The 26,289-nt window shown below is 46.4% G+C and overlaps 2 protein-coding genes across 6 annotated transcripts in view; both read right to left on the bottom strand.

The window, feature by feature from the left end:
• Positions 1-1,780, bottom strand: part of topbp1 (DNA topoisomerase II binding protein 1) — a 30,337-nt gene extending 28,557 nt beyond the window's left edge. The window contains exons 1-4 of the mRNA XM_035758958.2: positions 1,456-1,780; positions 900-993; positions 632-766; positions 389-532 (exon numbers count right to left, since the gene is read on the bottom strand). Coding sequence (XP_035614851.1) covers positions 389-532; positions 632-766; positions 900-986 — 366 coding nt within the window. The 5' untranslated portion in view covers positions 987-993; positions 1,456-1,780. The remainder of the gene's footprint in view (positions 1-388; positions 533-631; positions 767-899; positions 994-1,455) is intronic.
• Positions 1,781-2,217: 437 nt separating this feature from the next.
• Positions 2,218-26,289, bottom strand: part of LOC118372882 (dnaJ homolog subfamily C member 13-like) — a 51,177-nt gene continuing 27,105 nt past the window's right edge. For 2 of the 5 annotated variants that reach the window (XM_052505287.1, XM_035758936.2), the window contains 47 exons: positions 26,059-26,154; positions 25,638-25,729; positions 25,201-25,367; positions 24,896-24,975; positions 24,644-24,813; positions 23,678-23,777; positions 23,403-23,510; positions 23,095-23,250; positions 22,734-22,790; positions 22,515-22,636; positions 22,278-22,353; positions 21,805-21,900; positions 21,532-21,672; positions 20,082-20,099; positions 19,354-19,436; positions 18,990-19,143; positions 18,777-18,880; positions 18,469-18,628; positions 18,207-18,371; positions 17,913-18,017; positions 17,522-17,724; positions 17,281-17,365; positions 16,933-17,087; positions 16,611-16,811; positions 16,269-16,470; positions 16,043-16,158; positions 15,869-15,947; positions 15,593-15,728; positions 12,227-12,411; positions 11,849-11,923; positions 11,456-11,575; positions 10,896-11,279; positions 10,615-10,728; positions 10,330-10,446; positions 9,811-9,988; positions 9,442-9,533; positions 9,169-9,268; positions 8,995-9,069; positions 8,755-8,867; positions 8,357-8,526; positions 8,105-8,147; positions 7,775-7,948; positions 7,416-7,595; positions 7,026-7,166; positions 6,615-6,758; positions 5,405-5,504; positions 2,218-3,482 (listed from right to left, as the gene is read on the bottom strand). In XM_052505287.1, coding sequence (XP_052361247.1) covers positions 3,385-3,482; positions 5,405-5,504; positions 6,615-6,758; positions 7,026-7,166; positions 7,416-7,595; positions 7,775-7,948; positions 8,105-8,147; positions 8,357-8,526; positions 8,755-8,867; positions 8,995-9,069; positions 9,169-9,268; positions 9,442-9,533; positions 9,811-9,988; positions 10,330-10,446; positions 10,615-10,728; positions 10,896-11,279; positions 11,456-11,575; positions 11,849-11,923; positions 12,227-12,411; positions 15,593-15,728; positions 15,869-15,947; positions 16,043-16,158; positions 16,269-16,470; positions 16,611-16,811; positions 16,933-17,087; positions 17,281-17,365; positions 17,522-17,724; positions 17,913-18,017; positions 18,207-18,371; positions 18,469-18,628; positions 18,777-18,880; positions 18,990-19,143; positions 19,354-19,436; positions 20,082-20,099; positions 21,532-21,672; positions 21,805-21,900; positions 22,278-22,353; positions 22,515-22,636; positions 22,734-22,790; positions 23,095-23,250; positions 23,403-23,510; positions 23,678-23,777; positions 24,644-24,813; positions 24,896-24,975; positions 25,201-25,367; positions 25,638-25,729; positions 26,059-26,154 — 6,030 coding nt within the window. In that variant the 3' untranslated portion in view covers positions 2,218-3,384. Of the gene's footprint in view, positions 3,483-5,079; positions 5,189-5,404; positions 5,505-6,614; positions 6,759-7,025; positions 7,167-7,415; positions 7,596-7,774; positions 7,949-8,104; positions 8,148-8,356; positions 8,527-8,754; positions 8,868-8,994; positions 9,070-9,168; positions 9,269-9,441; positions 9,534-9,810; positions 9,989-10,329; positions 10,447-10,614; positions 10,729-10,895; positions 11,280-11,455; positions 11,576-11,848; positions 11,924-12,226; positions 12,412-15,592; positions 15,729-15,868; positions 15,948-16,042; positions 16,159-16,268; positions 16,471-16,610; positions 16,812-16,932; positions 17,088-17,280; positions 17,366-17,521; positions 17,725-17,912; positions 18,018-18,206; positions 18,372-18,468; positions 18,629-18,776; positions 18,881-18,989; positions 19,144-19,353; positions 19,437-20,081; positions 20,100-21,531; positions 21,673-21,804; positions 21,901-22,277; positions 22,354-22,514; positions 22,637-22,733; positions 22,791-23,094; positions 23,251-23,402; positions 23,511-23,677; positions 23,778-24,643; positions 24,814-24,895; positions 24,976-25,200; positions 25,368-25,637; positions 25,730-26,058; positions 26,155-26,289 lie in introns of all 5 variants that reach the window. The other 3 variants (XR_008109368.1, XM_035758921.2, XM_035758928.2) reach the window with 3 other exon arrangements.

The raw sequence follows: 26,289 nt of genomic DNA, 5'->3' as shown, positions 1-26,289 counted from the left end.
CCGCACTGTTTGACACAATGCCCACTTAACCTAGAAGGCAGCCGCACCAATGTGTCGGAGGAAACACCGTACACCTGCCGACCGTGTTAGCGTATACTGCGCCCTGCCAAACCCTCCCCTAACCCGGACGATGCTGGGCCAATTGTGCGCCGCCCCATGGGTCTCCTGGTAGCGGCTGTCTGTGACAGAGCCTGGACTCGAGCCCCGACTCTCTAGTGGCACAGCCAGCACTGCAATGCAGTACCTTGCACCACTCGGGAGGCAGTTCTATTTTCGAGAGCTCCCCTGTAAGGATGTTTATGTGGATGTATTACATAATTGGCATGAAAAACACTTGCCATCATTGTTGACAAGTCAAGCAGAGTAGAGGGGAAAGCAATGGATTTACCCTAGCCTCCTTGTCCAGACTGGTGCAGGAGATGGTAACATCAGCCATGGCCATGTTGTAGACAGGCTGCTCTGCTTTGGGAACACAGCGCTGCTGCTGCAGGCAGAAGAGCACCACTAGTGGACTCACCACTCGACAGCCCAGCTTTCACAGAGACAAAGGGAGGGAAACAAAGTTTTACACTACTTAACAGGATAAGTAGGTAGAAGCCAGGTTTGGGAATGTGTGCGTCTTGAGACAGACCTTTGTGCAGTGGTGGAAGGCTGGAGTGGAAAAGGTACTGAAGACAAATAGAGACTTGTCATTACGGTCCATCTGTAATGCAGTCTCCTCATCAATGTTCTTCAAATAACTCTCTGACTGGAGCGCCATTATGGCCTGTTTCAGAAGGAATAGAAAAATTAGTAATTTCAATAACCAACACTTCAATAACAGTAACCAAAAGCAAATATTAGTGTCTGTTCATGGACACTACAGTAGTGGCACTGGTATCGTAATCAGTTGTACTCACCTCATAGGCCTTGACAGCAAGGTCTGTCTTTCGTCCATTAACTTCTACAAACTTCACAACGAAGCCATCTCGATCTCCTTTCGGCATGGTCAACCTGCCATGTAATAATAATAATAATAAATGCCATTTATATGTGACAGAAGTGCATTAACCCGTCATATGGCTAACACCGGCTCTTTAATTCATGACATACGTTAGCTAGCTACAGTGAACATAGCTAGCTAGTTGCTCGATGACATGAGTGGTGACATTATTAACCAGCTAACGTTAGTCATTACTGACACTGGCAGTAAAATAAGCTATAGAGTCATCAACATATTTAAACGTTAGCTAGCTAACATTAGCTGACAAATAATTATTGCAAGGCAGTCACTTTCTGTGCAGAGTGTGTATCGTCAACGTCTGGGACGTGGGATGAGTGCAGGACCCGGTTTAAAAAGGCAAATACATTAAAGTTTAACGTTAGAACCATAGCTAGGATCCTATGGTTCAAACAATGAACGTATGCCTTAAGCTGTTTTTGGGAAACCGGGCCCTGGTTCACCAATGTTCTTACCTTATTGGACCGCCAATATAATATTTTTTTACTTTAGGAAATATGTAGGTTCGTTAAATTATCTAGAACTAGCAAGCAACATTAACAGGTTTAAAAGTCGAGCTCGCAAGGGGCCAAAATCACTGATGCACGAGCCCCAAATGAAGACGACTGGGTGCCTGCTCGAATTGGAACGTCATTCACAGAGCTTGAAAACCATCAAAATAAGATGTTTAAATCTGAACAAACAATCGCCATCGTCAATTGTCTCGATCACTTGTGTACAACAAAATAAAAAACTTAAATCTTGTAGGCGTTGCTAGTCGCGCGCGGAAATCGTAATCAGATGCTTACGGAAGTGAGGTTCTGGGGCTCCTAAGAAAATAAAGTTAACTTGAACGTGCGCCCTCTGCTGGCAGGCATATAAATAAACTAATTCAACACGATTTCCACTTACCCTTGCTGCCAGCTGTGTAACTGATTCAGCATGCCACCAATGGCACACCATTATGTTTACGTTTAAAAAAAAGTCTAATCTGAAGGCCAGTCTACTTAAAATATCAGAAATATTAACAAGTATGGGTTGTAAAATTGTGATTAGATGTATTTTTAGTATGTGTACTGCAGCTCAAGATTCTATACCATTATGGCACAAGAGTGTGCTTGTTCTGTCATTGTATGTAGTGTTGCTATGCCCCATTTTGGCATAAAGTCAAACATTTGTCTTATCTGACTGTACTTTATATACTCATTCATTCTTAATTAGTACTGACAATAGAAACACACATTATGAAGAACACTGGATTCCCTTTTTATTTCCTAAAATTGTATTTACAAGTGCGACTGATTCTTTTAAAATGTACATTCAATATAGAAAGTTTGCCATATTACATTGAACATTTCACAATTGCACTAGTCTTTCACATATATTCATAATCAGAGTCAGTATCATTCCTCATGTCTTAGCAGAAGCTCATTTGAATTGGTAAAGACCGTTATTTACCTATAAATATTAGAGTGCTTTTCGCATTCTGGGGAAGGAAAAGAACAAAAAGATTTGTGGTGGTGGAAGAAAGGTCAAACTTCAAAGAGTGAGCAGAGCAAAGTATGGCGCAGGATCATCGTGATTGGGGTAATACAGAAAGTAGACAACGAACGCACGTGTGACCACTTCAAAAAGGGGCAGACGGATGGTGACGTCTAGTCTTGCCCTGTCTCAAAGCGCTGTTCCCTATAGGGGGGTCCAGAGCACTAATACACCACAGTTCTGTGAGTTCCTCCTTACAACATTTATCAACATCTTTCAACCATACCACACTAAAACATACATTATAAAATTAGGAAAGGTTTGACTGGTCCTGTAAACAGGTGAGCAGAGGAGATTAAGTTCATCTTTGTCCAGTGATCACATGTTCAGGCCGGATACACATAAGGTACCCTCCTTCAGGACTCGTGGCTGTGATCTGTGAGGGTATGTGTTGCCAGGCAGAGCAGTGAGACCGGGCATGATGGAGAGAGGAAGGAGAAGAGAATGGAGGGAGATAGGTCCAAATTTCCTTCTGTTCGTCTATCCCCACCACAAAAAAAAAATTTGAGATTAAAAAATATATTCATACAAAAGTAAACTATTTGTGTCATTGGAAAAAACAAAGAAGCAGAAAAACAGAAGAAAAAAAAGGTTGACTCGATGACAAGTGTTATCATTTGCTTTAAAACAATCAAACAAAGGTTTACAACGAGTGCTGTTTGGAGGCGGGGAAGGAGAGCGACATTACAGGTTTGAGGGCAGACATTTTGGAGACTGTCTGTGATGGCCCCCTTTCCTTCCTCCCTCCCTCCCTCTCTTTCTCCCTCCTTCAGAGAGCTGAGCAGTCTCTCTGAGCTGCAGCCTGTGAGCCACAGGGTAGTCTGGATGCCTGAGCACTTCTCCCTCTCTGTCAGTCAGTCAAATCAGCCCGAGTCTCCAATGTCATTGTCCACAGGAGGCGGAACGCTGGGCAGCACTGTGGAGCCGGTTCCTGCTGTAAGGTAGCCTGCTACACCTGGACCTGCAGGAACCACAGAGACAGAGAGAGAGAGAGATAGCAGATGAGTTAAGAGAGAGACATACTTAGGGTGGCAAAAATTCCAGTAACTCTCAAAAAATTCCCAGTTGTTTCAGAAATTCAGGTTGGAATACTCCTAGAATCAGGAGGGAATAAACAGGAAATCTGGAATCCTAAAACCTGAACTGGAGAATTTTTGGAAAGTTGCCAGAATTTTACAACGCAAGACATACTAAAGGCCACTGCGAATGTTCAAACTGGGTGACTGAGGAGGCATGATGTGATGCAAGTGAAAGTCACAACTGATGCAAGTACAACATCGTGTGATTATGCTACAGGGTTGGTTGTATGGGGAGGTGGTGCTAGAGATGGCATGGAGGTATACGAGTATATGAACTATTGCTACAGAGCATCCACAAGCATATTGTCACTTTACTTTGTTAGGGACACTGTTGGTTTCTCAAGGGCAGGGCTGGCCCATTAGTAGTTCAGAGATTCACCCATTGATATGTGCTACAGGGACTTCATCCGTACAGTGTTTTTCCAATCCATGTCTGGAGATGGAGATGAGTGGGGGAAAAGTGGAAATTGAAAAACGGCACAAGATGGTGTGACGGAGCCTTCCGAGTGGCGCAGTGGTCTAAGGTACTGCATTGCAGTGCAAGCTGTGCCACTAGAGATTCTGGGTTCAAGTCCAGGCTCTGTCGCAGGCGGGAGACCCATGGGGCGGCACCCAATTGGCCCAGCATTGTCCGGGTTAGGGGAGGATTTGGCCGGCAGGGATGTCCTTGTCCCATCGCGCACTAGCGACTCCTGTGGCAGGCCAGGCGCAGTACACGCTGACACGGTCGGCAGGTGTACGGTGACATTGGTGAGGCTGGCTTCCAGGTTAAGTGGGCATTGTGTCAAGAAGCAGTGCGGCTTGGTTGGGTTGTGTTTCGCAGGACGCACAGCTCGACCTTCACCTCTCCCGAGTCCGTACGGGAGTTGCAGCGATGGGACTAACTACCAATTGGATACCACGAAATTGGGGAGAAAAATATATATAAATAAATAAAAAGATGGAGGGTGGCATGTCAACGAGTGGAGATGGAGGGTGGCATGTCAACGAGTGGAGATGGAGGGTGGCATGTCAACGAGTGGAGATGGAGGGTGGCATGTCAACGAGGGGAGATGGAGGGTGGCATGTCAACGAGGGGAGATGGAGGGTGGCATGTCAACGAGTGGAGATGGAGGGTGGCATGTCAACGAGTGGAGATGGAGGGTGGCATGTCAACGAGTGGAGATGGAGGGTGGCATGTCAACGAGTGGAGATGGAGGGTGGCATGTCAACGAGTGGAGATGGAGGGTGGCATGTCAACGAGTGGAGATGGAGGGTGGCATGTCAACGAGTGGAGATGGAGGGTGGCATGTCAACGAGTGGAGATGGAGGGTGGCATGTCAACGAGTGGAGATGGAGGGTGGCATGTCAACGAGTGGAGATGGAGGGTGGCATGTCAACGAGTGGAGATGGAGGGTGGCATGTCAACGAGTGGAGATGGAGGGTGGCATGTCAACGAGTGGAGATGGAGGGTGGCATGGGAGCAAGGATAAAGTCTACCTGCGTCAGAGCAAAGAGAGAGGAGGCGCGCTGGGAGGGCCCTGCACAGGAAACTACAGCCCACTCCGCAGGGGGCTGCTGGCCGCCATGAGAGAGGGAGTGGAAACACCTGAAGAAGGAAATGTGGAGGAAGAGGAGAAAGGGAAGGAAAGGAAAGGAGGAAGAGGAGGGAGGGTACTAAGCACAAAGTGAAGAGGCAGTGCCCACAAAATGCCCCAAGGGAAGCATAGAAGAACGAAGGATTCAGATTGAGCCCATAGAATGCCCCCTCTAAACTTACCATCTTTGTAGCGCATAACAAAATGTGTGAAGATTCCATTCCTACCTGTGAGGTACCCTGCGGTCTGGGACTCGGAGATGAATAGGTCATGTTTCTGGTCTTTGAAGGCACTCCACACAGTGGACCGAGCCAAGATTTCATTCACCTGCAACACAGTACCACTCAGACTGACATGTGTACAATACCACAGCGGATAGGATAAGATCAACTTGAATGTCCTACGGAGGAAAGTCTCTTAGACACAGTACTGATGTATATAAACACTGTACACAATACATCGCACACACAACATATACATTTCAACTACAAGCTAAAATACATCAAACAGCTGTGCTCTGTCTCAGTAGACTGCAGGTTGTTAATACAGGGCTTCAGATTGGGACAATTTAAATCGCATTTTGCGACCCTTTGAGTTGGCTGTGCGAGTTACATTTTCATTTTTTTTTTTAAATTGGTCACATCGATGCGAGCTGCACATTCTACATGCTCCCCTCACTCCAAAACGTCCTATATTATTTTTCTCACACTACTAAAACCGTGACTTGTTTAAAAACAACGTGCATTACCCTCAAGATTCCTGTGATAAAAGTATCTCCTGTGTCTCTGGTTTGCTGGGGCCTGCCGCTGTGTAACAACCTAGGCTACAACTGCACGGTTCTTCCCCAGGACACTGTATTTACTGTTCGATTAATACATGGCGACCAGCATTACGTTTCCAGTTAGTGACCTAGCTAACGTGTTTTGAGTTTCCACTTGCTCAGGTGGTGACTTAGCGCCAAATAAATGTGTCTGTGATATTTTGTGCACATAAAGACGTAGTCAAATTCATCTCTATTGAACAAAATATAATTCTGAAAATTCTGGAGCCCTATTTTAACAATTAAATACAATAGCCTAAGTGCCAAACCAAAATTCATGACAATCCCTGGATTGGGTTGCACAACAAAATATATTTAAATCATGCATTCCCTGCATGAACATCCTAAAGATGAATACCGTCTCAGTAATCTATTACACCTCTTAGTATAGCATGCTGAATGACTTGATAAGATGGTTACATCATTTTTCTATTGCGTGATGCTGCAAAAAAAAAAAAAAAAAATAGGTTGCGGCCAAATCATGTGCTGGTGCCACCAACTGTAAAAGGTAGTGTCACCATTGTCACCAGGGGAAAATTATCATCTGGAGCCCTGTTGATATGTTGGATGACCTGTTGGATGACCTGTTGGATGACCTATAGCCAGGGGTGCCTTACCTGTTCACCATACTGCAGACTGCGTGTCATGGACTTGAGAGCCTTGACGATCTGAGCCTTGGTGGCCGAGGGGTTGTCTAAGGTCTCCAGCCCGATCCCTTCCAGTAGCCGCAGAAGGTACGGCACCAAATCCACTCGTAGGGCCTGTGTGTGCAAGTACAAAACACATTAAAACACTAAAACGACATGGAATAACAACACGTATGAAAAGGACAGAACACCAAGTCTTTTGCTAAAGGAATTAACAGTAAGAAACAGTGTGAGAAAATGAAACTTCATATCAGAGCGATGGGATGCATCCCAAAAGGCTCTATTCCCTATAACGCACTACTATGGGCCCTGGTGAAAAGTAGTGCACTACACAGGGAATCGGGTGCCATTTGATATGTAGCCATAATAGAGACGAGGTACCTGAGCCACCAGGTCAGTCTGCTCTCTCTGGAACATGCGGTTGAGCGCCTCGCAGGCCAGTCCTGCCATGTCTGCCCTCATCTTCATCCCGTTCATCAGAGGACCGATGGTCTCCAGAGAGGCCATGGAGCGCACACATTGCTGCACACACACCACACATACAGAAACATGGCATTAGACTTGAATATATTTCCAAGTGAGACAGAAATAAATATAACACAGATTTAGTGTCCTTGGGAAGATCGTTGACCTCCTTACATTCAAACAGGACTATTGTAGACCCACTAGATTCGCCAATTATAGCTTGATAAACTACTTTATAGTAGTCTGTTTATCTTGCCCATTATATATCATTAATTTAGGTTTGTTGTAGCCCTAGACTGAACGCACCTCATTGTCCGACAGCACGTGGATGAGGCGGATGGAGCTCTTGGGCACGGCGTTGTTCTTGTGGGTCAGTGCAGACAGGATGCGAGGCAGGTGGCCCAGGGGAGGGACCTGGTCACACAGCTGGGTCTGTGTGCTGAACAAACACACCGCCGCCGTGGTAACCGTCTCCAGGGCCTCACCCTGTTGGAAACATGCAGCGAAAGGTTCAATCAAACCAAAATGGAAATACAGGGTATTCTATGAGATTACAATTTTTTCTGCTCAGTTACAGGAAGTGTTTGTGTGTGTACGAAATGTGCTTTAATTCACTCAGTGAGAAACTCACAGGCGCAAGAAGATGAACACGCGAGTGTACTCACATTGGGGTTGTTTTTCTCGTACAGCTCAGTAAGGGTCTCCAGGAGGGACACAAGGAACTCCCTGGGTTTGCGCAGCACCCAGCCTGGCTGAGCGATGAAGATACGCAGGAAGACTCCGCCCACCGCCAGCTCACCCTGCCCCGCCCCATACGCCACCGTGAACTCCTCTGGCAGCTGCGCATACAGTCAACAGCATACCATTAACATGCCGTATATCATAAACATTAGTACAATGGGCGTCCCATGTGATTATTTTGTTGCTTCAGCATTTATCCCCGTTTATCCCCAAAACATACAGAACAGCATTAGATTGAATGTGGATACACTTACTCTCCAGTTGACATCAGGATTATCCTTTTGCTGTTTGAAGTGCCTGCAGAGGACACGGGAGGAATATATCGTACAAAAGACACAAATCAAATATATAGCATAAATGGTGTATTTCATCATTTCACAGCTAACTGTTGTGCTGTCATTATGTCAACACTTTACAGGGCCACGAACAATTTGGGGCCTAACGACCACAAAGCCACAGGGGTGGGTGGGTGAGTGGGTGAGTGTGAAAAAAAAGTGGTTGCGTACTCAAGCATCATCTCACGGACGGTGGTGGAGACAGTCTCCCGGGAGCCGTCGTTCCAGATGAGCTCGGGGTTCTCGTGCGTCCCCTCGAAGATGTGCACTGCCGCCTCCGCGTTGTCCCGCATGGCGTCCATGAACACACCCGGCAGGAAACGCATCAGAGTCAGCCGCACCTGAGAGGGAGGGATGAGGCAGAGAGAGATAGAAGGACAGAAGAGGTGGGACAGAGAATGAGGAAAAAAAAAACACTTCCAAAATGGCACCCTTGTTCCTATTTAGTGCACTACTTTTCCCTATTCACAAAATTGGGAATAGGATGCAATTTGGGGCACAGTACTAAAGTAGTCTCTACAGAGGGATAAGGTCTCACTATTATCCTCCACACAGGGATACTGCCTCACCTTGGGCCCCACCAGCTTGTCAGAGGTCATTTTGGAGAAGAGCTCGGCCGTCTGGGAGCGCACCTGGGGGTGGGTGGAGTTACAGAAGAGGTCCAGCAGGTAGATCAACGCACCTGGAGGAGAGAGGGAGAGAAAGCGGGAAGGTTACCCATGGCAACAGACATTGACATAAGCCCATATACACAACAGAACATAATACTGTATACTCAAGAAAAAACAACAATTCGGCATAATACCGACCCTTAGTCATAGCTTCTTTGACTATCTTGGTGTTGGAGGTCAAGGCGTATAAAGTTTCCAGTACAAGCTGCCGGCCTGAAAGGGACACAGAAAATCAGACAGGGGGTTTCTGAATAAAGTGTATATAGCTAGTAGAACAGACTAGTAGATGCAGTAGGTGTTCAGTGGTCTTACTGGAGGGCAGAGAGTGCAGTAGCACCAGTAGGTTGGACAGCACCAGGGACTCAGCGATGTTAGCCACACAGTCCTGGTTGGAGGTGACCGTGTTCACAACCTTATGGAGGACACAAAAACAGGTCTCAGGTCGCGGATTAAAATATACAGTGCATGTGGGATGATTGATTGGTTGATTTCGAAAAAAAGATACGGTCCACAGGATATCACACAAAAGTGTTCTATAACAAATTCCATCGATAATAAAATATGAATATTCTAGTTGTGTTTTACCTCCAGAGCTAGCTGCTGTACCTTCCCAGCCCCGTGAACCCGTAACAAGGAGAACAGCAGCTTGAAATGGCCGATGCACTCCGTCTCCGAACCTGGGGGTCACAAAAGAGCCAAGTTAGCAAACCGTAAAAGACCAATGAGCACTCAGTTTGTTTTCAGTTTGTTCAGCTGAGGAGAAAAGGCAACGGAGATGGTACAAAACAAAAGGAGGAGAGGCATTTCTTAACACTCCTAAACCAAAATGCGTGTGCTTGCTTCGGCAATCATAAAAAGTCAATTTCCTGGTAGTGGAAGAAGTGGTAGTAGCAGTTTTGACTGCAGTAGTAGTAAGAGTGACTGTGGATATCACAGAAGTAGGTTGCTGTGTACCTGGGTTGTTCTTGATGACGTTGCGGAGGGCCTCCAGGGCCATCTCGGCCCAGCGGAGCCTCTCGGCGTGCTGCTGGGACTCCACCTTGTTGCTCTGGGACATGGCCAGCAGGGTGGTGAGGTACTGGGCCTGGGAGCCCACGTAGTCCAGCAGACTGGCTGCAAATGTCTTGGGGTACTGGACCATGGAGACATGGTTATAGGCTTATAATAAAAGCTTATAACACCTTTTATCTGGCGTTAAGAACTAATGCTATGGATGGATATAGCCTAGAAATACATCAAATTACTAGCGTTCTATTTAATGATATTATTGTAGCTAAATACCTAGGTATTACCACATAATTACCTGCAGGTTTTCAGATATTACTGTGAGCTGCGTGAAGCAAATGGATTTACCGTGACTCAGTGCTACTTAATGACAGGACTATGACATGACAATGGCTACAATGTTGTTAGTATCGTAACTGGGAGGAGTATGATGCAAGGTCAAACGTTACGCCGAGTGTCGGAGCTCACCTCCAGAGGATAGGTAGGCTGCTCATTGTAGACCCTGACAAAGATCTCACCCACGATCAGCTCTTTACCGTGGTCACTGAACACAAACTCTGAGCCAAAGCTCTTATCGTTCTCCCCCTAGGACAGAGAGAGAGAGAGAGAGAGAGACACACATGACTATACTAACACATGATGCCTAATAATACACAGTCCATTTTGTTTTGTACGGTGCCTAATGAACAGCGACAACAGACATCCATGCTGAAACATATGATAGAGCCAGTCCACGTGCTCTCGTCTGCTCACCCTCCTGATGTTGGCTTCCTGCTGGGCCTCCAGGAACTCCAGCAGCTCGGCCCGGGTCCCGTTGTTCCAGATAAGGTAGGGGTTCTCAGAGTTACTGTTCAGCAGCTTCAACACCTGGTAGACATGGAAACAGAAGCATGAGTGAATGTAGGTGAAGAGTGGCATAGCAGAGTAATATTGTCAAGAGTGTTTTAAACTAGTGGGTCTATGAGTGTGTGTGTGTGTGTGTTATTGTGTCTAATCTGCATATCTACCTTTTACACTTTCCCATAATCACTAACCTCAGCCGGTACCGCCGACCCTAACCTCCTCGAAATATAGGGTGTGAGCATGGCTGCCAGGCTCTTACGAATGGTCGGGTTCTCCGGGGGTTGCCCCTCCACCCCGTTAGTCTCCACTACACCTCCCTCTCCGGTGGGTGGGGCGTAGCCCCCCAGACGGCTAAGGGCCACTAGGCTAAGCTTGGCCAGGCTGTTGGCCACCTCCTGCTGGTTGGTGTCCTGACTGGTGGCCACGCCGCTCTCCTCCAGCGTGTAGTCGTAGTTGAACAGGTGCACCAGGAGGTGCCAGAGCACGCCGGCGTGGTACAGGTGCGTCTGCAGGAAGTAATCCACGGCGAAGGAGCTGACGCACTGCACGGCCAGTGCCGCCGTCCGTGGCAGACCCTGAGAGTGTACAAGAGAAGATTGCTTTCAATACAAGGTACGCGCTCAATTAAACAACTTTTTTTTTTTAAAGTATAAATGTGCATCCTTTCTGCATTGGATGATACAGTGGTATCAAGGTGTATACAAAGCCAGAGATACAAGGCTGTTGTTGTATGATTAAGTAGAGATCTCACCTTCCCATAGTAGAGCACGTGACAGAGGTCCCTGATGATGTTGGGGAGCTCGATGATCTTTTCCCGGCACTCCTCAAACTGAGCCGCGACACTGTAGCACTTACACACCTGGCCGCACACCTAGGCACAGGCAACACAACCCCTTTCAACACTGAACTGTACCACTCATTTCCAGCCAGACATGTACGGCTCAGAATACAGTGCTAATAATGTGACAGATGTTTGTGGATGTGCTGTATTCTTAAAATATATATATTTGAATACACGCCGTCCACAATCATTAAGGTTGATTTGACACTATTCAGACAGGGTAGGCACTAGGATTGAACCCCGGTCCCTGGTGGGGGAATCGTAAGTGACCACGGCTCTGCACTGTGGATCTGGTGATCTTACTTGAACAGCCATGTCATCAGACTTGCTGGAAGCGGTTAAAACAGCGACACACCGGGACAGCGCGTCCAACAGAATCTGGCGGAAAGGGGGGGATACTTTTTTTTTTAGATCATGTTATAAACATTGAAAGTATGAATGTAGGAATGTCAAATCGGTAAAAGGTGAATATTGTTGCAACAATAGTATCTGAGTCGTATTCATTAGTTCCAAAACGAAGCAAAATGTTTTTCAATTAAAAAACTAAAATAACCATTTCTTATTAGACAACTCTAAGTAGATCCCTCCCGGTTTCAGTCCGTTTACTATCGTTTGCTTCCGTTTGGTGCCTAATGAATATGATCCTGATCTCTGAATAGCCAGTAGGGTTGTTAGTTCTACCTCGATGCCACTTTCTCTGCGTAGTTCCTCAGCGTTTAGGGCGGAGCAGTTGACCGTGTGGAAGGCCAGCTCGATTGCAGCCGGGAGGAGGGGGGAAGTCTTGGAGAACAGCTGCTCATCACCCGTCTCCATGGTGATGGTCTTGATGAGCATGGGGTAGCCGGCGTACTTGTAGGGTTCCAGTTCTGTTGACAAGAGGACAACAGTTTACATTAATATTACTCTTGGAAAGTAGCAAAAGTGTCAACAGGTAAACACTACTGTTAGCTAGCAAAGAGATCTGCAGTGGCTAATGACCCAGATGCTAAGCTAACCAGACAATGTAGGTTTACACACACACATATACACACACACATACATACACACACACACACCATTTCTTTGGGGGGCCGCACAGTCCTCCATGTGCTCGCCATTAGGTACCGAGATGAGATCCTCAGACCCCTTGTGAGACCATATGCTGGTGCGGTTGGCCCTGGGTTCCTTCTAATGCAAGACAATGCTAGACCTCATATGGCTGGAGTGTATCAGCAGTGGACCCACCGCCAAACCGGTCATGCTGGAGGATGTTGCAGGCAGCAGAACGTTCTCCACGGCGTCTCCAGACTCTGTCACATGTGCTCAGTGTGAACCTGCTTTCATCTGTGAAGAGCACAGTGAGCCAGTGGCGATTTTGCCAATCTTGGTGTTCCCAAGCGTCCTGCCCAGTGTTGGGCTGTAAGCGCAACCCCCACTCGTGGAGGTCGGGCCCTCATACCACCCTCATGGAGTCGGTTTCTGACCGTTTGAGCAGACACATGCACATTTGTGGCCTGCTGGAGGTCATTTTGCAGGGCTCTGGCAGTGCTCCTCCTGCTACTCCTTGCACAAAGGCGGAGGTAGCGGTCCTGCTGCTGGGTTGTTGCCCTCCTACGGCCTTTTCCACGTCTCCTGATGTACTGGCCTGTCTCCTGGTAGCGCCTCCATGCTCTGGACACTACGCTGACAGACACAGCAAACCTTCTTGCCACAGCTCGCATTGATGTTCCATCCTGGATGAGCTGCACTACCTGAGCCACTTGTGTGGGTTGTAGACTCCGTCTCATGCTACCACTAGAGTGAAAGCACCGCCAGCATTCAAAAGGGACCAAAACATCAGCTTGGAAGCATTGGAACTGAGAAGTGGTCTGTGGTTATCACCTGCAGAACCACTCCTTTATTGGGGGTGTCTTGCTAATTGCCTATAATTCTCACCTGTTGTCTATTCCATTTGCACAACAGCATGTGAAATGTATTGTCAATCAGTGTTGCTTCCGAAGTGGACAGTTTGATTTCACAGAAGTGTGATTGACTTGGAGTTACATTGTGTTGTTTAAGTGTTCCCTTTATTTTTTTGACCAGTATGTATATATATATGTGTATATATATATATGTGTATATATATATATATATGTGTGTATGTATGTATGTATGTATGTATATGTGTGTGTATGTATATGTATGTATGTATGTATGTATGTATATATATGTGTGTATATGTATGTGTGTATGTGTGTATGTGTGTATGTGTGTATGTATGTATGTATGTATGCATGCATGCATATGTATGTATGTATGTATGTATGTATGTATGTATGTATGTATGTATGTATGTATGTATGTATGTATGTATGTATGTATGTATGTATGTATGTATGTATGTATGTATGTATGTATGTATGTATGTATGTATGTATGTATGTATGTATGTATGTATGTATGTATGTATGTATGTATGTATGTATGCATGTATACACACACACGTTTTTCACAATTCCTGACATTTAGTAATAATTCCCTGTCTTAGGTCAGTTAGGATCACCACTTTATTTTAAGAATGTGAAATGTCAGAATAATAGTAGAGAATGACATTTCAGCTTTTATTTCTTTCATCACATTCCCAGTGGGGCAGAAGTTTACATACACTCAATTAGTATTTGCCTTTAAATAGTTTAATTTCGGTCAAATGTTTCGGGTAGCCTTCCACAAGCTTCTCACAATAAGTTGGGTGAATTTTGGCCCATTCCTCCTGACAGAGCTGGTTTAACTAAGTCAGGTTTGTTGGCCTTATTGCTCGCACACGTCTTTTCAGTTCTGCCCACAAACTTTCTATAGAATTGAGGTCAGGGCTTTGTGATGGCCATTCCAATACCTTGAATTTGTTGTCCTTAAGCCATTTTGCCACAACTTTGGAAGTATGCTTGGGGTCAATGTCCACATGGAAGACCCATTTGCGACCAAGCCTTAACTTCCTGACTGATGTCTTAAATTGTTGCTTCAATCTATCCACATAATTTTCCGTCCTCATGATGCCATCTATTTTGTGAAGTGCACCAGATGCTGCCACCCCCGTGCTTCACAGTTGGGATGGTGTTCTTCAGCTTGAAAGCCCCTCACCCCTTTTTCCTCCAGACATAAAGATGGTCATTATGGCCAAACAGTTCTATTTTTGTTTCATCAGAACAGAGGACATTTCTCCAAAAAGTACGATATTTGTCCCTATGTGCAGTTGCAAACCGTAGTCTGGCTTTTTATGGCGGTTTTGGAACAGTGGCTTCTTCCTTGCTGAGCGGCCGTTCAGGTTATGTCGATATAGGACTCGTTTTACTGTGGATATAGATACTTTTGTACCCGTTTCCTCCAGCATCTTCACAGGGTCCTTTGCTGTTGTTCTGGGATTGATTTGCACTTTTCGCACCAAAGTACATTCATCTCTAGGAGACAGAACAAGTCTCCTTCCTGAGCGGGATGACGGCTGCGTGGTCCAATGGTGTTTATACTTGCGTACTATTGTTTGTACAGATGAACATGGTACCTTCAGGCGTTTGGAAATTGCTCCCGAGGATGATCCAGACTTGTGGAGGTCTACAATGTTTTGTCTGAGGTCTTGGCTGATTTCTTTTGATTTTCCTTTGATGTCAAGCAAAGAGGCATTGAGTTTGAAGATAGGCCTGGAAATACATCCACAGGTACACCTCCAATTGACTCAAATGATGTCAATTAGTCTATCAGAAGCTTCTAAAGCAATGACATAATTTTCTGGAATTTTCCAAGCTGTTTAAAGGCACAGTCAACTTAGTGTATGCAAACTTTTGACCCATTGGAATTGTGATACAGTGAATTATATGTGAAATAATTTGTCTGTAAACAATTGTTGGAAAAATGATTTGTGTCATGCACAAAGTAGACGTCCTAACCGACTTGGCAAAACTATAGTTTGTTAACAAGTACTTTGTGGAATGATTGAAATACAAGTTTTAATGATTCCAACCTTCCAACACGTATTCACTTTAGATGCGTACAACATGGAATACTACAGACAGTGGAGAGAGTATTAGAGTGTCAGACCTTGTTTGTGTCTGTTGAAGAGGATGCTCTGGGCTTTGAGGATGAGGATGATGTTCTCTGGGTCGGGGCCGTCGATGATGCGGGACGACTTGGTGCACAGGAATTCATAGGCCTTGTTTACTTTCTCAAACATGTCCTGAACACACAAAGACAGTTTATTAACACCTCCCCCCTCTGAACAATGACGGTAATGCTCCAAGACAGGAGTGGAAAAACTAGTGTGTACCAAATGGCACCTGATTCCTTATATAGTGCAGCAATGGTGCGGTAACATACCCTGCCCTCTGGGTTCTTGTCCGGGTGGTACTTCTGGGCCAGTCTGAAGTAGGCCTTCCTGATCTTACTCTCCTCGTGTCTGTGGAGAAACCAAAAATCAAACACATATAGAGAGTACGGATAGACATCTTGGAGAGGGAGAAGCTTCTTCTTTATGCATGCAAGGCCACTTACTGTCCCTGTCCCTTGGGAAGATTGAGGACTTCGTAGGCGTCGTCCACAGACATAGAGGGAGGCTTCTTCTCCACCTCCCTCTTCCAGGCCTCCAGGGTGTCCTTCAGCAGCTTCACCTGCAGGGGGGGCAGACGACGACACAGAGCACGATTAACAGTCTCCATCTCGTTCATACACTGACACCTTCTCACAAGTCTCACGCAGTCAATCACCACACAGAACATACGGGCTCTCGGATGGGCCAGTTCGGGAAGCGGTTGGCGTCACACAGGTGGCGGAGGTAGTAGATGTTACAGAAGAGCTCGTTCTCCAGCTGGGGGAAGCTGACTACAGGGATGGGGCAGTACTGGTAGAGGGCTCGTGTGTTGCTGTACAGCCGTGGGCTGAAGTCAGCCAGGTGGGTCGCGATTTTCTCAATCATCATCCGCCTGGAGGGGGGCAAGGGGGATGAGACGTCAGACACAAACCAACACACAAGAGGTGGATGTAGACAAACAGATAGAGAAAAACCTTGGGTCAAAACTATTTGTTAGACCTCTCCCCAGACAGACAGCAAGCTTGTGTCTACCTCATCTCGCTGCTCCAGATGGCCTCTGGCGTGTCAAACTCTCCCAGGAAGATCTCGGAGAAGCGTTCTGCCTCGTAGTTCTCCAGGTAACACACCATGGCCTCAGGCATCACCGGCCCCAGCACACTGCGCTGGACGATGTCTGTACCTTTGGCCTCCTCTGACTTGAAGGCCTGCTTCAGGTGACAGTACTTCAGGAACCTACAGGAAAACACAAGACGTGACAGAGTCCAAAACGCACAACGTAAAAGGACCTATCTGAAGAGCACAGTGTGTGTGTGTGTGACATGCGTGTCCGTGTGCATCTCTCCAGCAGTCGGACCTGGCCACTGGCAGCACGTTGGAGCCGGTGTACATCATAATGAAGAAGAAGATGCCGGTGAGGTAGAGGCGCTGCAGGTTGGGGTTGTCCTGCATCACCAGGTACAGCACGTTGGCCACCTTCTCCACCAGGATGGGGTCAAAGGTCAGCAGCAGCTGATTGGAGAAGGGAACAGAACATGAGACATTTGATCAAACATTTCATTTAATAAAAATAAAAACCTCCATATATATATGAAAATGAAAAGAATAGGAAATAGTACACATTTTTTGTATTTAACCTTTATTTAACCAGTTAGTCCCACTGAGGTAGGACGGATATACCTAATAATAGGCTGGTTCTGCTCACCTGGACAATGTGAGGGAGGCAGGTGTTATCGCTGACCATTCTCTTGATCTTGGGTAAGGGACGAATAATGGCATTGTCCTGGTCCCTGGGGAAAGACAGACGCATTGTCACATTTTTAAACTGTGTGACAGCAAAAGAGAGAAATAGAGGGAGAAAGGGCCGAGCAAGAGAGGAGACTGTAAGAAAAAAAAAATATATATATTTTTGTTTAATGAGTCAGAACCGAAGACCTTCTCCCTACCTGCTGGGGTAGTAGGAGCACATGGTGATGAGCATGTTGAGGATGAGCGTGGCCAGGTCCGTCTCGTTCATCACCGCCTGCCCGCTGGCCAGCAGGCACCACTTGAGCTGCGGGATGGCCTGCAGGGGGCGCCAGCCGTCCATGCCCTGGGCCCAGCACCTCGTCTTGGCCGTCAGCACTCCATTGCTCCAGAACTCCTGCATCTGATGTGGGAAACGTGGACGTGTTCAGTCATCAAGATATCATACTTAGAGAGTTCACCGATGTTACAAAATGTACGTTGTCTTGGATACCCAAACATTTCTAAGTAATGGCACTGGACCCAGAGAAACTCTACCTATGGGGGTAGAGCTTAGCATCTGTGTTGGTTTTGTATTCAGAAGAAACGTACCTCTTCAAAGCTGAAGGGGCCCCTCCTCTCTTTGTCTGCGTTCCCAAAGTACCACTCCTTCTCGCTCTCCCTCTTCATGTCCGCCCCGGCCTCGATCACGTTGCTCTGACAGACACAAAGACGCACGTTATTAACATGAAACCAGACAGACTGGCCTGTAATAGAAGTCTATTTGACTTCCGACAGCTATACGCTTCCATGGTCTGCAACTGTATCAAAACATACGTTAGATACGTGATGAGAAGCACATGCTACAATTTGGATGGTTCAGACAGGGAAGTTGTGAAGACCTACCTGTAGTGGGACGGTGGCTCGGCTGGTGTGTAGGTGGGCCAGGGTGAGCAGGTCCACTAGGATGCGGACTCCATTGGAGTCCATCAACTCCTTCACATTTTTCTTGTTGAGGATGAGTTTGTTAAGGAATAGGATCAGTCTGTCTCTTTCCAGTTTGTCTGTAGCCTGTAAATGCAGAGGGGGAGAGAGACTTACCATTACAAAACTGTCCCAACAGATCTCTGACTAGTTTGTGTGTGTGTGTGTGTGCCACAGCACTGACCCGGTCCAGCATGCCAACGATGTACTTGGTGTCGGTAAAGGGGCCAATCTCCTCGCAGCACTTCCCATAGACGACGGTGAGAGCCTGCAGGCACAGGCACTTCATGGAGACTTTGGGGGTGAGCAGGAAACGGTGATAGAGCTCATTGAAGAACTCGTACCTGAGCGGGAGAAAGAGAGAGACAGAAAGACAGAGGGATATTGCAATTTGAACATTTGACTTTATTCTCTTCGTTTTGATTTAAGAGCAATATTGTCATTAGATGGGTTAAACATGGTCGATTGTGTTGTAGGTAGCTGATGTCTTACGATCTCTTGATGGCCCCAGACTCATCCGTCTCATCCTCTTCCAGCAGCAGGCGCAGGTAATAGTCACCAATCTTAATCTCATCCGATAGACACTCGTACCTCACCTGCAACACACACGCAAACAACCCCCCCCCCACACACACACACACACGTCAGCTACCAATCCACATGATCAAAATATAAATATGGTCATAATTTGTTTTGACCCCTGACCTCAAACTCCTGGTGGTTCCAGGAGATGACGCTAGCGTTGCCCAGCTCACGGTCCACGCCAAAGGCCCTCATCTCTCCCTCCAGAGCGTCCCGCAGTTCCTCCCGTGTCTTCAGGTTCCAGATGAGGTTGGACCGCGCGTGATCCAACTGGAACCTAGGACACAGGAGAACCAGAGATTGAGATGGGACAATTTATCCAAAATCTAAATATTCACTTTTAATGCATGAATTCATTTGATCATTTAAAGTAGGAGGTTGCTCCAGCCGGAGAAACATTACAAACATAAAAAATAAAGGATAAAACAAAGTCTATAATAGTAAGAGAGAGTTCGTTGGCTATTTTGTGAGCAAGTGACAAATGTACCTGTAGTAGAAGAGCTCCCAGTTGGCTTCGATCTTGATCCTCTGTCTCCTCTTCCTCAGAATGACAGGTTTTTGGTTGGGGTTCTGTAGTAGAGCCAAGAACAACGTCAGTCACCACTACACCTCTCCAATGGTCAACTCCGCGTTGTTGGACAACTGGTCTACATGAGTGGACGACCACAGCTAAGATGATTTATGACCCCTCCCCACTAATACCAGCATTCACAATAGCCTGAGCGCCTGTCAGTTTATGCTATCAGGCCAATTCCCTGTCAATCACGGTCATTGCCGAATTGTCATCTTTGGCATGACAATGACAGTAATGAGATAGCAAGGGCACACACATATTGATCTTGACAACGTTCAAGTTACAACACACAGTCACAACACAGGTGATTGATGAAAACAAATACAAGGAAAGGTATGGTATGTATTGAATGGCATGTATTTTATCTATCACCTTTGTAAACCTCACAATGTTACAAAATGATTTTTTCAGTGTTAATGAATTCAAAACATTTAATGTCACTGACCACCAGGTGAGAAATACTGTCATGATAACAAACACCAACAAAAACACACAACCTTTGACATAAACAGTGACAAAAATCCAACTACAGAGATGGGATCCCACAACATAACATGCTACATGAGCTCTAAAACTGACAGGTAAGTGTGGGAGGGGTCAAAAAGGAGGAAGAGGGGTTCCCATTGGTCAGTTCTACTTACCAGGTTATTTCTGTCCTGCTGCATTTGATTGACAGCAGAGAACCCCAACAGACAAGAGGGACAGGGTGGGGCAAGAGACAACACAGAGATTATTGGTCCTCAGTCTGATCAAACAGAGATTCTTCTCATTGAAGTTAGGTCAAAGGCAATCTGCACCATACGATCAAAATCTTTATCGACAAAAACAGTACGACAGCCTCCAGTCCAGATTCGCCCACCGTATGCGATGACAGTGGATCTATTTCAAAAACGTTTTTACTGTATCAAATGAACATGAACTGAAAGGAAAATCACAACCGATGTGGTAGCAATTTTAGAATGTGTGAGGTGATTGGTTGGCAGATAAAAGAAAGTTCAATTAAAGGATTTGATTTGAGCTGGACTCACCTACACCCACTCAGCCCTCTAACAATAGTCTCATTCAGAATCCGCACTAACAAGTTTGTGTTTATCTTGGTACTTAGACAAACCTAGTGACGGCCACAAAGTATAGGTGAACTTCGGTTTGTGGCAGCGTTGTGGCCCAGTTGATTTAAAAGGAGATTTAACTAAAGTTGTGTGCTAAAGCAGAGAGGCAGCTGTAGGCCCCGTAGAAGAGAGGAGAAGAGGGCAGAGAGGCAACTGTAGGCCCCGTAGAAGAGAGGAGAAGAGGGCAGAGAGGCAGCTGTAGGCCCCGTAGAAGAGAGGAGAAGAGGGCAGAGAGGCAGCTGTAGGCCCCGTAGAAGAGAGGAGAAGAGGGCAGAGAGGCAGCTGTAGGCCCCGTAGAAGAGAGGAGAAGAGGGCAGAGAGGCAGCTGTAGGCCCCGTAGAAGAGAGGAGAAGAGGGCAGAGAGAGAGAGTGTTTACTGTTAATAAACAGACCCGGTCAAATGGTCGGTTTAAAGTGCAAACTTTAGTCCTTTAAACAAGACATCTCGCATTCACCGTCTTTGCGACACACTGTAAATGCTTGCGTTTCATTCCGTCAACATATTGCACAGAAGTTCACTCAGTGGCATCATTCATACGCTCTCTAAGTAGAAGTCATAACAGCACCAAAGAGTTTTAACATCAACATCCCAGCAATACTACACTTCACCAAGATCTCGCTGACGCAGACAAACGAGGGCAGACGCACACACAAAGCAAGCAGAGCATATCTGCTCAGCAGTGTCCAAAACAACAAAGAATATGATTTGTTAGAATGTGGTTCAGAACACACTGGTTCCCAGAGTTTCTCCCATGGCAAAGTTGCTGGGTGATAGCAATGCTAGCCATGCTAACTGGTACTAAAGTAACTGGACCAGTCCAGCAGACGGCTATGGAAGCAGTAGAGCCTGCAATACCGCTCAGCGCCAGCAGGAGGAGCAAGAGCCAGAGGAGTCTGAATGAGGGCATGGCCATTAGTGCTACTGGCCCAGAATGAAGCCCCTGAATGGGGGGAGAAAAGAGAGCAGTGAATCCCTCCTCACCTCCTTCTGGGCAATACCCATTTTGTCCCTCCAGTGCATTAGCACGATGTCGGCCTTCTCCTTGGCAAACTTCTCCACCTCTTTGGCTGCCTTTCCCGCCACCCGCTGCCAGTCGGGCACCTTTTGCTGACCAAATTGGTCCTGTAAGGATGAGACACGAAAAGGCCGGTGAGTAAAAGTTTAAAACATCCAAGCATACATTAATGTCTAAAGGTACCACAGTGTACGGTGCTGGTAAAGGGGAACATCGCTATTGTCTCCGCTGCAGGTTACCGTGGCGATTTTGACATTGTCCCGGATGTGCATCCTGTCCACGTCTTTCTCCGGGACGGCATCAGGGCTGTCCAGGTACGCCAGCAGCCCCGTCGGCTGAGGGGAGAGAGATGGAGAGACAAAAAGAGAGAGAGATTGTACACTATCAAATCCCCTGCCTCGTAATCATATGGATGGTACACAAGTGAATTGCGTGAACACTCGGGCCGGGACGATTGCAGTATCGCGATACTCCTTACCATCGTGGCGAGGAAACCAAACACAAAGCAGATTTATGTTGGAAACAAACATTATGTTGTCATCCAGTCACATGCATTTATTCTCCAAGCTAGAGCACACAATATTTTACATACAGCAGGTTCTTAAAGGACTAAAGAGTTCAGTCTGCTTTGTGTTTTCAGTTGCGCCACGGTCAAAAAGATTGCTCCATTGGTATCGTCACAGCCCTACTGAACAGCTGTCGGGAGCCTAACCAGTATTCTCTTGAGGAGGCTCATGGCGATGGGGTTCTCTGCTGTCCACAAGCCCACCAGGTGACGACTCAGCTGCCTGTGGGAGGAACAGTTTAAAAACCCATGAGTGAATTTGTCAGAATCCTAAATTGGAATAGGGATAAGTAATGTGGACGTTTGAGTAAATCACGCATGGACGTTATGGGAGACTTGCGCAAAAATCGGACGTAAAACGATTTGAACCCTTAAGTCCTTTACCTGTTGGTGAGCATCCTCTGGTCTGAGCTGATGGTGAACATGGAGGTGTGCAGGTGTCTGGGCAGGGCTCCCTCACTCAGAGCCAGTTCCTGCATCTTAGTGGCTATCTCCTTATCCCCCTCCTAATAAACAACAGTCATTTATTGTTGATCTTCGCCAATATAAATCACAATAATTATCCTGTTGGTCATATTAAGACCTGCTACCCCCCGAACTCACCTCAATGATGGCCTTCATCACCAGGCCCGCTCCCTTCACAATGGCCATAGAGGGGTGCTGGAAAACAACAACAACTCACTGAGAATGTTAAATGAATCCCATCAAAACAGATCGTCACACATACCTTATACTGTACACAGAGCATGTCAGACAAAAACGGTTTCAAATTGTCCTCCATCTTTTAGTTTAACCCAACATCACCTTTTACTTAAGTATTTTTCTTCCTTCCTTGTAGTGAAAAGTATATATATATTTTTTTTAAATATTACCATTTCTCTTATTCTTAGCCTGGAACCCAAACTGAAACAGAGCATAACAGTTATGGATTCCAGAATATCTTTCTCTCGCCCCACCTAGCTACCTGGAAGAGTTTGAAGAGGGTGCGTCCGTTGGAGGCCACCATCTCCAGCAGCATGTCAAACTGCTGTCCCTCGCTGGTCTCGCTGTAGGGGGCGCACAGGGCAAAGGTCAGGAAGTCCAGCAGCGAGCTGATCACCAGTGCCCCCGTGCCGTGGTCCTGCAGGGAGAGAGGGAGGATATAGAAGAAAGAAAAAAAATCATTGTGAAGGAGACTTGTTAAAGAAACAAGATGGCTTCCTTTGGTTTCGCTCCCAGGTTTCAGCACTAATATCAAAAGGTTCGAAAAAAATCTGAGGCTGAAACACGTACCACGTTGCTGACGAACTTCTCCAGAAGGTTCTCCAGGAACTTCTTGGAGGACATCAGGGAGGCCTTGTTCAGTTGCTCCTGTCGCAGGTCATAGTCATCGTGCATTGGCTGGAAGGATGCAGATAATTGCAATTTTGAAAATTGTAAATAGAAATGTTGCATTACCAGCAGCAGTCACGTTCTCTGTAGTGTCATGGCGTAAACACCAGAAGTGTGTGTTAGATGGTCTGCGTGTGTGTGACCTTTTTGCTCAGGGGAATGCAAATGGTACTTACACACATAAGAGCACAGAGCATGTCTATGGCGGCATGTGTCACTCCGTTGTTGTTCCTCTTCAGAGCTTTCACCGTCTTCACCCCCAACTTCTCCCGGAACCTGCAACACACATACACAGATTAAACTAGACAAAGACTCATTCACTTCATTGACATGATATGACATGATATGGAGACAAGGTGGCGGCTCATTGAGACTAGAAATTTAAAAAATGCAGACAGACATTTTTAATGACATCTCTGGTCTACAAATATCATTTTAAAAGAGTCTGGGGGTTCATTCTCAACTATACAGGAACAAAGAATGGAAATCCTCTCATACATCTCAGTGACCCCAGAGAAGACAGACAGCGTTCTGGATACATGAGAGACAGATCGAGAGCGAGAAAGAGAGACAGAAAGAGAGGCACACACACGCAGACAGAGGCGGAGAAGAGAGATGGACGTCACCTCTCTTTTGATCTCCCGGTGTGCGACACATGAAAGGAGTAGTAGTAGACAGATTAAAGGAGAACAGACAGACTGAGACACACAAACAATCTGAGCCAGACAGACAGACGCAGTCAGTCTTAGACAGTCGGCAGGCAGACAGAGCTAGAGAGCGCATAGACAGACCGAGGGCATAGACAGGGAGGACAGGTAGGACATGGAAATTAGACAGAGAGGGCAGACTGAGATGTATGGATTCATATTTACGTTCCATCTGTGAATCCAGACCCTTGACCAGACCTTGGAATGACAGAGTACGTCTGTTACCTACACACTTACCACCACACTAATACACAATACTGCATAGCAACAACTATCAGTTGGAGAGGGGGGTGGAGGGAGGAGCGGAAGGACTGGGAGAACATAGCAGAGGAGGTGAAAAGCACTAATAGTCAGAGCTTTGAAGGGAGAGAGGGAATTCAGGAAGAAGGGGCAGCAGTGTGTGTGTCTATGTGTGTGTGTGTGTCGAGGCCTTACTTGGGAAGCTGTGTAAATGCCTGGAAGCCGGCCTTGGAGGCCACTAGGCGTCGCAGTGCCTGGAAGTGGCTCTCCAGCTCGGCGTTGGGGCCCGGCAGCTCACACTCCTGTGACAGCAGGGCCAAGACAGCATTGCTTATCAGCTTCTCCTTGTTCTCCGAAAACAGACCCTGAGAGACCGGAAGAGGAGAGGAATGTTAAAGATAGCATAACACACACACACAGTCGTTTGGTAGGTTTGAACACACTTACATCTTGGGTGACGGCGTGCAGCACACCACTGTAAGATACGTTAGCGTTGAATCTGAACACTGCGTCTGCAAAGTTTCCATCTGAGGGAGACAAGACAGGGACTCATGGTCAAACCCACAGTCCTTTAGACATACAATATTAAACTGGCCATTACAGGTCACTGATAAAAAATCTGGGTTGTATGCATTAGGGCACACCGTAGAAAAACATTTCTTATTGGACAAATTCAAATAGTCCGTCCCTGTTGCATTCTGTTTGCTTCCGTTTGGTGCTTAATGAATACACCCGTGAAAGGTGTTACTCACTAGGGGGTGTTGCCAGAAATTTGAGGTGCAGGCTCTCCACTTCCTCATCCACAGGCATGCTCAGTAGGCCCCAGCGCTGGCCCCGCTGGGTGGGGGCCATCTTCACACACACGTCCCTGTTACCCGACGCACGCACCCCGTCCAGCAGGCTGGCCATCAGGGAGTCCCTAAACACACACACACACGTCAGAGTCCGATCAATAAGATGGAGAGGCTAGGGATACAGATATGACCCACAAATACACACATTTTCAAACAAGAGAGATGTGAGATGGGTTAAATACAACACATATGAACAAATTAAGAACAGCAGAGCGTAGACTGAGACCGATAGATTTGGTATAAAAAGAAAAAAAGTGTGGAAGGAAACCGTAGAGGGAAAATATGGCATTCATGATACTGCATGTGTACAATAAGAGCTGTGTGTTTCACTGTACCTGTCTGTGGAGCAGTACTTCCTGATCTGGCCTCTGATGAACTCTATGGTGAACACCTGGGGGTTCTCCGCATCGCAGATGAGAGCAAACACCTGCAGATACACGCAGCATTTCCCCCAGATGACAATTGAAAAAAACTGAGCTTCAGTAAAATTTATATGAAAAAGACAAACGTGGCATTTCACAGAGCCTGAGGCAGAGGCCGGGCCATAGAAATAGAATGGATAGGACAGCTCTGAAATCAAATGTATTTATATAGCCCTTCTTACATCAGCTGATGTCCAAAAGTGCTGTACAGAAACCCAGCCTCAAACCCCAAACAGCAAGCACCACAGGTGTAGAAGCATTAAAACACGTCATGGAAAATTAATCTACCAATTCTAGCCCCAGTGTTTATGTCGGAGTTGTTGCAGCCACCCACCTCTCCAAAGGGCTTGATGGTGACTATGTTGTAGGAAGCTGGATCTCTCTCTACCAGACATGTCTCTGTCAGGCACAGGATTCTCTTGACAGGCTCCTGTCAGGGACAAACAGCACAGCAGTAGTTAGTCTCAAGTCTATAAAAGGGCCAGTTGACCACAAATAAAATGTTCATCTCAACATCCTAATAAATAAAAATTGCATCCTCATAAAAAGGGAAACACTAAACAGG

The sequence above is a fragment of the Oncorhynchus keta genome, chromosome 4 (genome assembly GCF_023373465.1).
Source record: "Oncorhynchus keta strain PuntledgeMale-10-30-2019 chromosome 4, Oket_V2, whole genome shotgun sequence".
In the NCBI taxonomy this organism is placed as follows: domain Eukaryota; kingdom Metazoa; phylum Chordata; class Actinopteri; order Salmoniformes; family Salmonidae; genus Oncorhynchus; species Oncorhynchus keta.
This window is presented reverse-complemented; position numbering and strand designations above follow the sequence as displayed.